Source organism: Bubalus bubalis, chromosome 11 (genome assembly GCF_019923935.1).
Source record: "Bubalus bubalis isolate 160015118507 breed Murrah chromosome 11, NDDB_SH_1, whole genome shotgun sequence".
In the NCBI taxonomy this organism is placed as follows: Eukaryota; Metazoa; Chordata; class Mammalia; order Artiodactyla; family Bovidae; genus Bubalus; species Bubalus bubalis.
Genome location: NC_059167.1, coordinates 10,375,407 through 10,392,442, shown reverse-complemented (window position 1 = coordinate 10,392,442; position 17,036 = coordinate 10,375,407). Strand labels below are relative to the sequence as shown.

At 42.4% G+C, this 17,036-nt stretch overlaps 1 protein-coding gene across 2 annotated transcripts in view; it reads right to left on the bottom strand.

The window, feature by feature from the left end:
• SEL1L (SEL1L adaptor subunit of ERAD E3 ubiquitin ligase) overlaps nucleotides 1–17,036 on the bottom strand; it is a 62,855-nt gene that overhangs the window by 25,267 nt on the left and 20,552 nt on the right. For both annotated transcript variants that reach the window (XM_025295141.3, XM_006049557.4), the window contains exons 4-10: nucleotides 11,454–11,621; nucleotides 9,966–10,071; nucleotides 8,990–9,152; nucleotides 3,127–3,180; nucleotides 2,977–3,036; nucleotides 559–640; nucleotides 63–217 (exon numbers count right to left, since the gene is read on the bottom strand). In XM_025295141.3, the coding sequence (XP_025150926.2) occupies nucleotides 63–217; nucleotides 559–640; nucleotides 2,977–3,036; nucleotides 3,127–3,180; nucleotides 8,990–9,152; nucleotides 9,966–10,071; nucleotides 11,454–11,621 (788 nt within the window). The remainder of the gene's footprint in view (nucleotides 1–62; nucleotides 218–558; nucleotides 641–2,976; nucleotides 3,037–3,126; nucleotides 3,181–8,989; nucleotides 9,153–9,965; nucleotides 10,072–11,453; nucleotides 11,622–17,036) is intronic.

Here is a 17,036-nt window from a genome sequence, read left to right as displayed (position 1 = left end):
GCTTGCCTCCGGAGGCTGTAACACACAGGCAGTGAACCTTGCATGAGACCTTTAACACATACCTGGGCTTGCACATCCCCCTTTTCAGCTAAGAACTGGTAATACTGAATCAAGTCTTCCTCGAGCATTCCGCTGTTCATTCCTGGGTTTTCGACCTCATCAGGCAGCCGTATTCTCTGCACCACTGAGCCTCCCGTCAGCGAGATATCACTAGCAACTGAAACGGGGGCAGAGCAACATGGGGATGAGTCAGAGGGGTGGTCCCACAGCGAGAAGTGCCGTTCCAGCTCCAAGTGCCAACAGACACTGTGTTAAAGGAATTTTTTCTATTGTGGTCTACAGAGTACGAAACAGTCATCTCAACGAAATTCAGTTTCTTTCCCACACAATATTAAGAAGTGGAATCCAAAACAAATTTTTTAAAAGTACTTCCTAATCAACTAGTGTAAAGACGATTCTACTTGAGTAAGCCAGTCACAGTATTTCAAGTAGTACAATAGATTTAAAATTAACTGTTTTTTTTTTTTTGGTAACGTCAAAGGCAAAAAAAGCAAGTACCATGATTGGCCACAAGACGATAATGAGTCAGTGCGGATTCACAGCTCTGGAGGACCCCGATGCCAGCCCAGTATCGGTAACCCTGTAATAAATACAACCTCAGTGAGAAGAGGGCAGTTTCACGTGCTCCAGTGGCATTCTAGCGGGAACAGGTCAAGTTAAGCACGCGCAGAGGGGAACAGTACTATCCTTTGATACAAACACACGGCCACCTCATTTATCCTGAGTGCCACATTCTGAGGTAACTTATTCAGCAACTTTTAACAATCAGACTACAGCTAAGACCTGGGAAATAGATACTAAAGTTCTGATAGCAATCAAAATAGATGCCATCAACTTTCTATATGCAGTGTGTGCCCGTTTACCTATACGAGAAAATTACCTAGGTGCATACTTTTAGATGAGATTTCAATCTTGCTTTAGACACAATTTTAACAAAAATCGATTAATCTTCCACAGCATTAATAACTCTTAAGGAAGCAACCAACTAGCAATCTAGGGAAGACAAGAAACTACTAGAGACAGACACAGCAGTACCAGGAATAAATGACTTCAGAATAAGGGGAAGACAGCCAATTATGAAGAAGAGAAGAGAACAGAGCTCTCTGGAGTCACACAGACTCATGTAACTTCACCAACTTTAACAGTCCTCAGGGCAGAAGTATACAATAACACGTGTAGTAATACCTGGATCCTCCAGGCAAGAACACTGGAGTGGGTCGCCATTTCCTTCTCCAATGCATGAAAATGAAAAGTGAAAGTGAAGTCGCTCAGTCGTGTCCAACTCTTCGAGACCCATGGACTGCAGCCCACCAGGCTCCTCCATCCATGGGATTCTCCAGGCAAGAGTACTGGAGTGGGGTGCCATTGCCTTCTCCAGAAGATTGGTAAACAGCTTTAAAATGAGATTTCTGTCAAAAATACTTCATTTTTTCTGAAAATTCATCTAAAAACAACGTTTCAATGACTGTGGGAGCAATAAACATTTTTGGAGATGAGACGAACAAATGAAAAAACTTCAAAGTCAGTGAGGAATGTTTCAGAAAGTTAGAGCGACACTCTCATTTTTCATGTATTAGAAAACTGTTTACCTCTGTAACAGGACCAAGTCCAAGCTCCCTGGCATGACGTCCAGCCCTTTATACGATCCCTGTCTGCCTGTCCTGGTGATGATCTACCTGGCATTCCCTTCTCCACCGACAGCTGCTTCTTTCTTCAGAAGGCTCTCCCTAACTCCCTCTCCTTCCCATGCCAACGTGGGCTGGGGGCCTGTCTGTGATTCCCTGATGTTCCCATGCTGTACTGTAATGGTCTCCCTACTCATGTCTCCCTCTTGAGAGTAAACGCTGCTTGTGGGCTGGCATTAGATCTTACTGTACTTCTTAGAAGCCCAACAACAAGTATTCAGTGTTTTAGAATACACAGAGGGAAAAGTATCCAGGATCCACCCAGCTGGCCAGAAAACCAGATTTTCCTTCTTTGTTAAGTCTCACAGTCCTATCAGTGACCAGGCCTGTTGACCCCTTCCAGATTTTGGACTTGTTTCTCTGCTTTTGGTCTTATTTCTGCTCAGTCTATTCTTTTTATTTCTGCAAGAACTTAACACCTTCATTTGGAACATAGTAATATGGGCCAGGGGCTTCCCTCATAGCTCAGATGGTAAAAAAATCTGCCCGCAATGCAGGAGACCTGGGTTCTATTGCTCAGTTGGGAAGATCCCCTGGAGAAGGAAATGGCAACCCACTCCAGTATTCTTGCCCGGAGAATCCCACGGGCAGAGGAGCCTGGCAGGCTACTGCCCATGGGGTCGCAAGAGTCGGACATGAGTTAGTGACTAAACCACCACCACCACCACCACCCATATGGGCCAGAGGTCACATGACTCTCTTTAAGTCAATTTATAAAGTAGAAGGCAGATTAAACACCTCAGCAGAAAAACATGTGGAGGTCAGATGCTATACTTTACCACTAAGCCATGTAAATGATCAGCACTGTCAGGTAACATATACAAGATACTCTGTAGTAAACTTTATAGGACACTGGCTCTTTGTATCGTTAGTCCATTATCGATTTAAACGTAAAATCTGCCATAATCCAATCTAAAAAATGATTCTGACAAACAATTCCAACTTAGAGAAAATTGGGAAAAGAGTCATTTATCAGATTCTTATTTTAAGGGCAATCAGCCAAACTAATCATTTTAATGAAAAATCGTGGACTCTACCAATTTTCATCCACATGCGATTCAACTGCTCTATCCAGTAACAAGAATTTTAAGGACATTCAATTGAATATTGGGTCTTAATAAATGTAAGTAAATTGTAATCATGAAAGCTAGAGAAGTGGTGGCCACTTGCAATTATTAATGTTATTATAATTGTTAGCAATTTTTTTACCTTCCATTTAAACCTTACTTACCAAAACCATGTGGGCTATTAGGTTGCCTCCAAGCGCTCCAAATGTGTAATAAACAAGGGCCTGTGAAAGAACGAAAGATGCTTAACTGAACACGGGCACACAGTCACCCAACTCTCACTGTGTATACAACAAAGTTTCAACAAGAGTTACCTTTGCCTGACTTGAATTAACACCAAGTCCAGAAGCATAGAGAAAGCCAAGAGCCTGAAACAAAATGATAAAAGTCATGAGCTTTAAGTTTACCTAAGGCAGACACAGTTTTATGAACCATGAGAAGATGCAAGGGTCTTTAAATGCTAAAAAAATGTGAAAGCTGCAAATATGCACAATTGTGGAATTAAAAAGCCTCAGAAATGCATTAAAGGTTTTACAAATTATACAATGAAATGAAAGTTTAAACAAGTAAAAAAATTTAGTTTGAAGATTAAAGACAATTTAAGAAAACCAAAGCTGAACACACTTAAATATGACTTTTACTTGATTCTTGGGGAACAGCTACTATGAAAACAAAATGCCTCCTATATCATTACATTAAAATATTATCTATTGGACTTCCCTGGTGATACAGTGGATGAGAATCCGCCTGCCAATGCAGGAGACATGGGTTCCATCCCTGGTCTGGGAAGATTCCACATGCCACAGAGCAACTAAGCCCGAGAGCCTAGAGCCTGTGCTCGAAACAAGAGGGGCCACCGCACTGAGAAGCCCGAGCTAGTGGAGCTACAGAAAGCCTGCGCGTGGTAATGACGGCCCAGTGCTGTCATCAATTTAAAAACAAAGTTCTTTCAATATATTACCTATGTAGAGGGTGCTACACAATGATAATGGGTGGATGAAACTTGTTCAGTCATGTCTGACTCTTTGCACACGCATGGACTGTATAGTCCAGATTCAGGCCAGGATACTGGAGTGGGGAGCCTTTCCCTCCTCCAGGGGGTCCTCCTCCTGGGTCCCAACCCAGGGATTGAACCCAGGTCTCCCGCACTGCAGGTGGATTCTTTACCAGCTGAGCCACCAGGGAAGCCTGATAATGGGTAAGGGAATCACTACCTAGGAACAAAAAGAGGCAGCAAGGGGCTAAATTTAAGGGCGAAGGGAAAAAGGTCACCTCTCCTTGCTAGAGCATATACAACTTCTTAAAAACAAAACAAAACAAAACAAAACCACCACTCAAGCAAACAATGCACTGGTAAGGTTATACACTCTGCTCTCTGAGGATCAGCCTTGATGACGTCAAAGCGTAAGCTAAAGTTGTAAAGGCAGGTGCTATTCTCATCCAAATCCCCGAGCTCTTCTGTATTGCCGTCTCCCTTGAAGTTAGGGAGGTCCACTGCCTTGGATGTGACCAGAAGGGACGCAAGCCAGTTTCAGGCCTGGCCCTTGAAAACATCCTGGGCTCCTCCAGATCCCCCTTCTCCCTGATCGACGGCTTGGAAGTCCTGTGCTCTGGATGGAGGACAGCTACACGATGGAAGCAGCCTGGATCCTGAGCCATCATCCGAAGACTGGCTCAGACAGGAGCACTGCATGGGACCTGACGTGAGCAAGAAATAACTCCTCGTTGTGTGAAGCCACTGTGATTCTGCACTTTGTTTCATCAGCGAGCGTTAATTACAGCGGACAGAGTGCTTTGCAAGTGTAAAAAAGCACTGTAGTACTGTAAGGTTCTATTATTAAACAGAAAGAGGTCTTAAAAGTAAGGCCATTTCTCAGAATGGAATGTGTCTGAAGATGAAGAATGTATCTGTGTGTATATTATCATATGTGAAATAGATGACCAGTCCAGGTTCGATGCATGAGACAGGGTGCTCAGGGCCAGTGCACTGGGACGACCCTGAGGGATGGGATGGGGAGGGAGGTGGGATGGGGGTTCAGCATGGGAGACACATGTGCACCCATGGCAGATTCATGTCAATGTATGGCAAAAACCACTACAATACTGTGAACTAATTAGCCTCCAATTAAAATAAATTAAAAAAAAAAAAAAAAAAAAGGAATGTATGTGTGAATTTCACCTAAACTCATTTAGAAGGGGGAAAAAGCCTTGAAAACAAAGGGGAGCAATTAACACATAACCTGTTTATAAACCAAAACCAAGACTATCTAAGAGTTGCAGACTGGTTACCAGTCCTGTAGAAAACAATGGTCACGATGCCTATTATTACTTATATAGCCTGAAAACAGACTTCCTCTGTGACCAGAAATTTTATCTTTAAGCAAACCCTACACTATTGCTAAATCTTTATTACTGAAGGTATTTTTTTTAAAAGTGGGCAAAATACCTTTATAAGTAGGACAAAAGACCAAGAAACCATAAAAAAGATGAATAAACTCAACTACATAAAACTGCTTATTTTACACGAAAACACATAAACAAAATGAAAAGACAGTATAAAGCATATAGATAAACAGTTGGGTGCAGAGGTACTCAGGTCAAGGCCTGTAAGGTTCCTAACCACAGGAGTGTCTGTCCCCACAGAGCTGGGTGCAAATATAATTTTGGGAAGATACAATTGCAAAAATGCCTTCAGATCATATCAGTCGCTAAGTCGTGTCCAACTCTTTGTGACCCCATGAATCGCAGCACGCCAGGCCTCCCTGTCCATCACCAACTCCTGGAGTTCACTCAGACTCACATCCATCGAGTCAGTGATGCCATCCAGCCATCTCATCCTCTGTCGTCCCCTTCTCCTCTTGCCCCCAGTCCCTCCCAGCAACAGAGTCTTTTCCAATGAGTCAACTCTTCGCATGAGGTGGCCAAAGTACTGGAGTTTCAGCTTTAGCATCATTCCTTCCAAAGAAATCCCAGGGCTGATCTCCTTCAGAATGGACTGGTTGGATCGCCTTGCAGTCCAAGGGACTCTCAAGAGTCTTCTCCAACACCACAGTTCAAAAGCATCAATTCTTCGGCGCTCAGCCTTCTTCACAGTCCAACTCTCACATCCATACATGACCACAGCAAAAACCACAGCCTTGACTAGACGAACCTTTGTTGGCAAAATAATGTCTCTGCTTTTGAATATGCTATCTAGGTTGGTCATAACCTTCCTTCCAAGGAGTAAGTGTCTTTTAATTTCATGGCTGCAGTCACCATCTGTAGTGATTTTGGAGCCCAGAAAAATAAAGTCTGACACTGTTTCCACTGTTTCCCCATCTATTTCCCATGAAGTGATGGGACCCTATGCCATGATCTTCGTTTTCTGAATGTTGAGCTTTAAGACAACTTTTTCACTCTCCACCCTCACTTTCATCAAGAGGCTTTTGAGTTCCTCTTCACTTTCTGCCATAAGGGTGGTGTCATCTGCATATCTGAGGTTATTGATATTTCTCCCGGCAATCTTGATTCCAGCTTGTGTTTCTTCCAGTCCAGCGTTTCTCATGATGTACTCTGCATATAAGTTCAATAAGCAGGGTGACAATATACAGCCTTGACGAACTCCTTTTCTTATTTGGAACCAGTCTGTTGTTCCATGTCCAGTTCTACCTGTTGCTTCCTGACATGCATACAGATTTCTCAAGAGGCAGATCAGGTGGTCTGGTATTCCCATCTCTTTCAGAATTTCCCACAGTTTATTGTGATCCACACAGTCAAAGGCTTTGGCATAGTCAATAAAGCAGAAATAGATGCTTTTCTGGAACTCTCTTGCTTTTTCCATGATCCAGCGGATGTTGGCAATTTGATCTCTGGTTCCTCTGCCTTTTCGAAAACCAGCTTGAACATCAGGAAGTTCACGGTTCACATATTGCTGAAGCCTGGCTTGGAGAATTTTGAGCATTACTTTACTAGCGTGTGAGATGAGTGCAGTTGTGCGGTAGTTTGAGCATTTTTTGGCATTGCCTTTCTTTGGGATTGGAATGAAAACGGACCTTTTCCAGTCCTGTGGCCACTGCTGAGTTTTCCAAATTTGCTGGCATATTGAGTGCAGCACTTTCACAGCATCATCTTTCAGGATTCGGAATAGCTCAACTGGAATTCTATCACCTCCACTAGCTTTGTTCATAGTGATGCTTTCTAAGGCCCACTTGACTTCACATTCCAGGATGTCTGGCTCTAGGTCAGTGATCACACCATCGTGATTATCTGGGTCGTGAAGATCTTTTTTGTACAGTTCTTCTGTGTATTCTTGCCATCTCTTCTTAATATCTTCTGCTTCTGTTAGGTCCATACCATTTCTTTCCTTTATCGAGCTCATCTTTGCATGAAATGTTCCTTTGGTATCTGATTTTCTTGAAGAGATCTCTAGTCTTTCCCATTCTGTTGTTTTCCTCTATTTCTTTGCATTGATCGCTGAGGAAGGCTTTCTTATCTCTTCTTGCTATTCTTTGGAACTCTGCATTCAGATGTTTATGTCTTTCCTTTTCTCCTTTGCTTTTCGCTTCTCTTCTTTTCAGAGCTATTTGTAAGGCCTCCCCAGACAGCCATTTTGCTTTTTTGCATTTCTTTTCTATGGGGATGGTCTTGATCCCTGTCTCCTGTACAGTGTTATGAACCTCATTCCATAGCTCATCAGGCACTCTATCTATCAGATCTAGGCCCTTAAATCTATTTCTCACTTCCACTGTATAATCATAAGGGATTTGATTTAGGTCATGCCTGAATGGTCTAGTGGTTTTCCCTACTTTCTTCAATTTAAGTCTGAATTTGGCAATAAGGAGTTCATGGTCTGAGCCACAGTCAGCTCCTGGTCGTGTTTTTGTTGACTGTATAGAGCTTCTCCATCTTTGGCTGCAAAGAATATAATCAATCTGATTTCAGTGTTGACCATCTGGTGATGTCCATGTATAGAGTCTTCTCTTGTGTTGTTGGAAGAGGGTGTTTGTTATGACCAGTGCATTTTCTTGGCAAAACTCTATTAGTCTTTGCCCTGCTTCATTCTGTATTCCAAGGCCAAATTTGCCTGTTACTCCAGGCGTTTCTTGACTTCCTACTTTTGCATTCCAGTCCCCTATAATGAAAAGGACATCTTTTTTGGGTGTTAGTTCTAAAAGGTCTTGTAGGTCTTCAAAGAACAGTTCAACTTCAGCTCTTCAGCGTTACTGGTTGGGGCACAGACTTGGATTACTGTGATACTGAATGGTATGCCTTGGAAACGAACAGAGATCATTCTGTCATTTTTGAGATTGCATTCAAGTACTGCATTTAGGACTCTCTTGTTGACCATGATGGCTACTCCATTTCTTCTGAGGGATTCCTGCCCACAGTAGTAGATATAATGGTCATCTGAGTTAAATTCACATATTCCAGTCCATTTCAGTTCACTTATTCCTAGAATGTCTACATTCACTCTTGCCATCTCTTGTTTGACCACTTCCAATTTGCCTTGATTCATGGGCCTGACATTCCAGGTTCCTATGCAATATTGCTCTTTACAGCATCAGACCTTGCTTCTATCACCAGTCACATCCACAGTTGGGTATTCTTTTTGCTTTGGCTCCATCCCTTCATTCTTTCTGGAGTTATTTCTCCACTGATCTCCAGTAGCATATTGGGCACCTACTGACCTGGGGAGTTCCTCTTTCAGTATCCTATCATTTTGCCTTTTCATACTGTTCATGGGGTTCTCAAGGCAAGAATACTGAAGTGGTTTGCCATTCCCTTCTCCAGTGGACCACATTCTGTCAGATCTCTCCACCATGACCTGCCCATCTTGGGTTGCCCCACGGGCATGGCAGAGTTTCATTGAGTTAGACAAGGCTGTGGTCCTAGTGTGATTAGATTGACTAGTTTTCTGTGAGTATGGTTTCAGTGTGTTTGCCCTCTGATGCCGTCTTGCAACACCTACCGTCTTACTTGGGTTTCTCTTACCTTGGGCATGGGGTAAAAATGCCTTACTGACTATAAATGTTCTCAAACAAAGAAAAAAGACTGTCCAAGAAGACTGGTAAAATAATCTGCCACAAAATTAATATTTACAGTCTTACTTGTTAAAGGAAGTCAGGGCAACGAGAGTATCAGGCTGTTAAGACACAGCAGCACTGTGTGCAGAGAGATCTCCATAGAAAGCACACTCACAGTTTGTCCCTTGGGAGAGCCTTCCTCGGTCAGCTTCTCAAACATCTCTTTTGCTGCCTGGATATTCTGTGTCAGGTAATCACCGAACAAGAGAGCATAGGACACTCTCTCCAGGGCCTTGGTGTGGTTCATGCTTGCTGCCTTCTGAAGATACCGATAAGCTCTGTAAACACAAGTAACGAAAAAACAAATTAGCAACATTTTGGAATTACCATTAAAATTTGTTTTCAAGATCTACTAAAATGTAGCTTAATTTCCTTACTGTACAGGACCCTTTTGATAGTTTTACTAAAGCAGTGTTACAGAACATTCTGGCTACTTTCGTTTCTACATAGGATACCAGTTCGGTTGTTAGAGTATCTTGGAATTCTAATTACACTAACAGTAATCCTAAAACGTTCTATTAAGAAAGTTAACTTGATTTGCAGTGTCAGAACAGTAATAATATGGTCTCCAGTAAAAAAAATCCAATGATGACCACTACAACTGTCTTTAAAATCTTTGCACAGACTATAGCAAAAGTCAGCTGAAATTAGAGGACACAAAATGTTAGAGGAAAGTCACTTGTTTTATGTTCCTTCATTTCTAAATTCTAGACTTTGTAAGAAAATTACAAAGCAAAAACAAAAACCCCCAGAAAACACCTGACATCAATTCCTTTTGTTCGTTTTATGTCACTTTGAATTCTGAATAGTATGTGTTCTGGGCACTGAGAAATGACTACAGCTTAATCATATACAGCCATTTGCTCGCAGTTCATTCTTAGGACTGGTATTTATGATCTGTTTATCCCAACAAGCTAAAATCTGATAAAAGTAATGTCCCCAATGTCCATATATATCATATTAAGTTTTCTTGTAATGCAACTTAGGAAATCTTTTTATCTCTGGCAGTACGTTCCATTTAAAAAGCACTCAGCCATTATCTCAGCAAGGGCCTAGCTCAAAGGAAGGATGGAGTGGGCCATGCAACCTACTCTCTTTTTTGGCTTTTCTTGTTGCTTCCGTTGAGGATTTTCATCCCGGTCTGGTACATCATTTCCGCTTCCTGCATTTGCCGTCTTCTTGCAGCCTCTTCTTCAGCTGAAAACAAAACGTCAGTTGCATTTACATGGATAATTCTGCACCAGTTACTTGTCAGACATCAGAACGCATTCCTTCTTTTGGGTGGGCATGCAAACAAAATTCATGATTGTTCACCATTTCAAAATCTGACTCTAAAGATACATGGTTGTAAATATGGCCTTTATCTGACAAAAGACAGGACTCAGGGAAACAAAACTTGTTGAAATCACTTTCCTTCAGAGAAAGCACTCTCAGTCTGCTTTTGGAGGTACTTTTCTGCTAGTAATTCTAACTTTGTATTCAATTTAACTAAAATTTCACAAGGAGCTTATGATTATATATGCCAAGGTCAGCTAAAACCAGGACAGCAAAATACAATCAGAAAAATATTATTATTGTCAAAGAACACTTCTGCCTCACCTGAAATGCTGTATATTTTTACAAGGAAAAAGTATTTGACTAATTATGCTAAAAAAATTAATAAAAAATTTTGATTTTTATTAAATATAGATCCCAATTTAATGTTCATCTATTTTCTCCTATACATTAACATTAATACAACCCTGAAAATAACAGAATTATCATAAATTTCGCAGAAGTTATTTTGCTATTGTAATATATCATTTTAATAGAAATCTGTAACTCATCAAATGACAGACATATGGATATTTCATTAGGACTAATATTTATAGAAACAGAAGTGAGTTGTTTTTACAATATTAAAAAAATCTGAATAAAACTGGAGCATTTAATCATATTGGCCTACCTCCAAAGATGGACCATGTAAGATGCCATATTCTAGGAGAGCCTAAATATTCTACCAGAGCCACTATTCTGAAAATGTCATTTGGTATCAGCTGAGATGTGTTCAAGGTTTTCTGTTGCTCTTTACTTCAAGTTTTTCCTGAAAATACAGCTTTCCTTGAGAAGTCAGCCCCTTTGTACTGACACAAACACCTAGGACAGTTAAATATACTGTACTTGTCAAATGTTAACTTTGCACAGTGCATTTCACTCAAGTATTTAGAAAAGGAATTCTCTATATTTCTTTTAACCACTATTAGTTAACCTTTACTGTAATGTTCTGTTTCCTTTGTTGCAAAAAAACATTTCATGTTAATTAATTCAGTAGCCTGCCTACGAGTCTTCAGAACAACCCACACACACCCTGGAAAACCAGCTCGACATAAGGCAGGAGTGTGACAAGCTGCCGGGTGATGGCCTGGAAGTAGGGACACGGCCCGCTTCCTGTGCTGACGTCCAGGCTTTAAGGGACAGCCACAGCATCAGTGCTGACCGCTTCTCGGCGAGGGAGAAAACAGACAGCTGCCAAAAGGCCTCTGAACTGCTGGCCAAGACGCCACCCAACGTGGACCTGCCTCCTGCTGAACGACACTCACTCTCGCAGAAGCCCCACTTCTCGTCCGCCTTGTAGTCGTAGGTGGTGGCACACCACAGTCTGCCGTCTTCCCTCCCGTCCGAGGTGCACTCGTCGTACTCCTTATCCAGGAACAGGAAAGGGAAGTGGCAGGGCTCCCCGTGCGCTGTGCCTTCAATGGCGGTCAGGGCTGCAAAGGCAAGGAAAACATGGAAGCACAGGCAGCACCTCTGCTATTAACACTGTCGATTTCAGCTATGAGCACCCAGAGACACAGACGCGTGATTTGTAATGGGGAACATAAAGAGACAGCGCTGATTTCTGTTCAGGGACGACGAGGTCAGTCAACTTAGTGAGCGTGGCTAGCTACCTAGCTCTACATTTAGGTTAGAATTCTGTCTTGAGATAACAACCTTAGAAGGTCAAAAGTACTGAGACTAGCCGCTCAACTAGTGAGCAAATAAAGCAAACACAACTGAATCAATTCCACTGCTCAGCACAACTCTTTTTTTTCCCCCATCTGAATGCTGTCAGTTTCTTCTATAATATAAAGTTACACAGTGAAACTGCTCCCCCAGGCCAAGTTAATCACTCACATAGTCCTCTGTGATCCCACAGGGTTTTATTACAGGACTGATCATCGGCTCTGAGCTTCTTTCTTCACTATACTCTGACTCCCACTAGACTCTGAGCTTGTTAAGGGAGAAACCGTATCTCTAATTTGTTCTCTAAGTTCTTTCCACATATCTCCCAGGCGCTGGGAATTATGCCAGGGGCTGGAAATGAGGTGGAGACCGCTACGGAGAACCTGCTGCCTTACCAGGAAGGGAGACATTAAACGAACGTATGACCGATGTTTTGGAGGGGAAAGCCTCCCCGCCAGTAACTGAAGTTTACACTGAACCTCAAGGGTGTCCAGGAGGAGGTGGTGGACAGAATGCTCCGGGATGGGGTAGGGAGCAGCACTGCAGGCCAGCAGAAAAGTGTGTAAGAATCAAATGAAAGAGAGCACAGTGTGTAAGAGAAAATCAAGTTCATCGTCTCAGAACATGCAGAGTGAGTATCACAGGGGACAAGAGAAAAAGCCAGAGGAGCACCAAGAAGCTAGACTAGAGAGGTCCTGACAAACCTAACTAAGGAATTCATATTTCATCCTGAGGACAATGGAAACTCAAGAGTTTAATGAAGGAGTGACATGCTCGTCCTTACACTTTCGAGAGTGGACAATGGAACGCCAGGCTGGAGGCCAAGTGACCAGTTTAAAGGCTATGACACTGGTCTAATCGAGGGGTGATGACAGCCTCAAGAAGACAATGGAATGAAAACAGCGGATGCACTCAAGCGATGCTAAGCAAACAGAGACGGTCCTACTCATTGACTAGATGCGCAGATGAGCGCAGAGAGAGGCCAAGGGAGGCGCCCAGGCTCCGAGGCTGCAGGATGAGTACGGGTTGTCCCTACCAGGACAGAGCACACTAGAGGAGGAGCAGGTGACTGCACATGGATGGAGTGGATCAGGAGAGAGGCTGATTAAGCTTTGCTCCTGCTACATTCAAGGCAGCTAAACAAAACAAGTGAAGATATCTCAGACATCTTCTCAGCTGTAGCCCCGCAAAAAAAAAGGCCTCCAGGTCACAGATAAATTTCAATGTGAGAGTGTGCATAAGAATGCCAAGTGAGAAGTGTAAGAGCATGCCAAAGGGCTAGGCCTGAGCCTGGTCTTCAACCACACTCGATGAGTATGACTACATACATGTCAGCGTCCACTGGTTTGCTTTTACATGGAAAATTTATTTAAGCAGCAGAGCTTAGTAAGTAACAGTACAGGTTCTGGAGTCAGAACACCCAATTCAAACCCTACTGATTATTACCTGTGCACTTTGAGCAAGTCATTTAATCTCTCTTATTCATAAAAGTATTTGCAGACAACTTCCTAATCTACAAATAGGGACAGCAGTCCTTGCCACATAGAGTTACTCGCAAAGACGAACTGACGCAGTACACGTAAGGGACTCCTCACGGTGCCTGCCACTTAAGGTGATGAGTCTAAGAGACGGCACGTCTGTTATTATTACTGGCATGTCTGCTCTGAAAGGCTAGAAAATGTACGCTCCTTCTTTCCAGTGTAAAGAAGAATACATCCTAAGGCTAATTTGAAAACTAGTTTCAGTAAGTTATGAGAGGCAAATGAATTTCTAACAGTTTATACCAGATAAAAGTCACTCACCATCCTGGTAATTACTGATCAGAGGCAGTAACTTCTTCTTTGATCTGTCTACTTTTTAAGAAATGATCTTTAATTCAACCTATAAGCAAAGCATCCTTTATCAACAGCCTCAGAGGGGTCACTATGACTACAGAACCCGAAAAAGGTACTCCTATGCACTGCCAATGGGGTCAAATCTGCTTTAGAAAGACGCTATTTGTATAACTGCAGTTTGTAAACTCGAATTTCAAACATCCAATGGTTTAACGAATATTTAATTTTTTCCTATGAAAACTGAAATTTCTGTTTTAAAGGCAAATAGCTTGTCATAAGAATTCTAGTTTGCCAAAACTTGTACTTTTTAAGAGGTTCAAATATAGGAAAGGATTCTTTCATGTGATGGAACGATACACCAGAAAAGAAACTAAAGAGAATCCAAAGGCAATACAAGATTTTAATCCACTACTGAATCAGCATTAACTTAAGCTAGAAGAATACCCAGGGTACACCTGCTTCATCAGTTGGGCTAAACTGAAAAATCTTGGTCAAATTATACACTGGTCAAGTAATGTGATTATAAGTAAGTTAATAGAAAATCTGTATTTCTCAGTTATCTTCTCCAAGCAAAGCCACCATAAGGAAACTGCTATTACCTAAAGTCTTCCAAAAGTTACTGACTGGGGCTTGCTAGTTTCAAGTCAATTATCTCAGGTATTCCTCACAATAGGGTTAATTTCAGTTAATTTTCTTTCCATGGAGAAATTCTGTAAGAATTTAAAAGCTATTATTTTAAAAACAGCCATGAAAACAGTACTAGTTTTAAAAACAATGGCAATCACTGCTCTGGCATATGGAAGCTGACTGATTACGCAATCTGAGTTAATGACAGCCAGCCATCAAATCTGACACTCAAAAGGGAAAACTGTGCCATTAAGTCAATTCTGAACCTTCATGCAAAAACGACACAGCATCACAATTTATTTAGACTGTGGGAGTAAGATATTAAGCTTATGGTATTTGAGAACTTATAATGATGACCAGAACACTTTATATTTAAACTGATAGAAATATGCTCTCTCAAAGTCAATAAAAATCATTTAGGAAAGCTAGAAAGGTTTTTTTCCCCCCTAAAAAAACCTACCCTACCTGAACATGTAATCCTTCAGCGCTGGCCAGAATATAGGTAAATGGCAGGAACGTACATTTCGTACTATTGGCAGGGGTGTAGAGGGACATTTAGTAACATCTGTTAGAAGTGAAGAGTTCCATACACCTTTAGATCAGATTTTTTCAATTGTGGGATATTTAGAGAAGCGTTCTCACAGGGATACAACAGAGAGGTATGTCCAAGGAGTGTTTGCACATCATCATTATTTTAAAAACATAAACCCCAGAAGAACTCAGAGAGGTAAGGAAGAGAGGGTTGGTTAAATCAACCACAGTGCAGCTGTTACAGAGGGGCGTCCACACCGATGACTCAAAGGTTACCAGAGACTAATGGAGACACGGCAGAAGACGAAAGCTGAGTCCTCGGGGCAACCTTCTATCTCAACATCGGACAGATTCTGAGGAACCGCAGCCAAGTGAAGAAAGCGTCCTCAGAGAAAGGAAAAAAGAAAAAACTCTTGAGGGGCCGGGAAGATAAGGACCAAGGACTGCCCAGGTCTTCAGCCATCAGGATGTGCCTGGAGGGGCGTGGATTTAATGGTCTGGCGGGGGACCGGGGCCTCACTCCACTCAGACTCGAGAATGGAAAGAGAGGAACTGAAGTCAGTGGACAGAGACCCTTTTCCAAGCAAGACTGCTATGAAGGCGAGGGGAGTAGTGAGGCGGCCGCTGGAACGGCACTGGGGGTCAGGTTTTGGTTTCTCTGATGTTCAGATATTACAGCATGTTTGAATGTTGGTGAGGACAGAGGGTGGAGAAATACAGGACACTGGGTCTATCAGGTACCATGCACATCTCAGGGATAATCTCAACGAGCCCAAACTCCTACATCTTCTCAAACACAGAAAAGCACTAAAATCATTAACTTGAGAAGTCCAACTTTTGTGATTAGCAGTAATTTTTTGATGACTGACTACCTGCATTCCCTCCCCACCCTGACCCTGCCCAACAACAACTCCTATGTCTTGGCTCTGCCCTTGCCTCTTTGGAGCAGTTCCTCATAGCGACCTGAGAGGCTGTCTCCCATGCTGCAGCCCTCAGCAAGGTCCCTGAATAAAGTATTATTTGCAATCTGTAGGTTGCACGTTTTAAAACAACAAATGTGGCTAGAATTTTGCTATTGGTTCTGAATGAAATACCCTGGAATACTTACATCTTTTCCTCATTTTTATTTTAAAATTCAAAACAAAAACATCAACTTCTTGATTCACACAAATAAAGGCAACTGTTCTGGCTTTGCAAATTTCTTCATTTTTAGAGCATTTACGCTATTAAAGTGGGCTTCCCTGATAGCTCAGTGGGTAAAGAATCTGCCTGCAATGTAGGAGACCCCGTTCAATTCCTGGGTCAGGAAGATCTGCTGGAGAAGGGAGAGGCTACCCACTCCAGTATTCTTGGGCTTCCCTTGTGGCTCAGCTGGTAGAATCTGCCTGCAATGTGGGAGACCTGGGTTTGATCCCTGGGTTGGGAAGATCCCCTGGAGAAGGGAAAGGCTATCCACTCCAGTATTCTGGCCTGGAGAATCCCATCGACTGTATAGGCCAGGGGTTGCAAAGAGTCAAACACAACTGAGCAACTTTCACTTTCACGCTATTAAAAGTAGTACAAACAAAACACGGATACAGATGATTTAAAGCAAGCATACTTGAGATAAAGCAAATGGTACAGGCCACATATTTACTGCTGACTGAGAAATATGGTATATTAATCTCCTAAGGAAAAGAACAATTTTCTGTTAGTTGCTACAAGAAGACTGCTTTCATCCAAGGTTGAGAATTGCTAACTACAGTTGAGAAATTACATGTTAATGAAGGGAGGACAGACAGATACACACACTATACCAAGGAAGGCACTGCTTTAAGGACTAAGACGATTTTTCAGAAGAAAAATGAAACGCAGTCAGATGGAGAATGAACAAAACATTAAGTCAGAGGTCATACAAGCTCAGTTCTCTCTGTGAAAACAATCACTTAAAAGAAGCAGCAGCAAGTACTGGCCCATGCGCCCAGAGGAAAGGGTTAGGGTTAGGTGACAGGAACTGTCAGAAGCCACGCACAGTGAAACCTGCTCAGGAAAACTGCTACTGAAGGACAGCCAGGGACTCCCCTGGGGGTCCAGGGGTTACAAATCCACCATCCAATGCAGGGTCAGTTCAGTTCAGTTGAGTCGCTCAGTCGTATCCAACTCTTTGCGACCCCAATGCAGGATACATGGGTTCAATCCCTGGTCGGG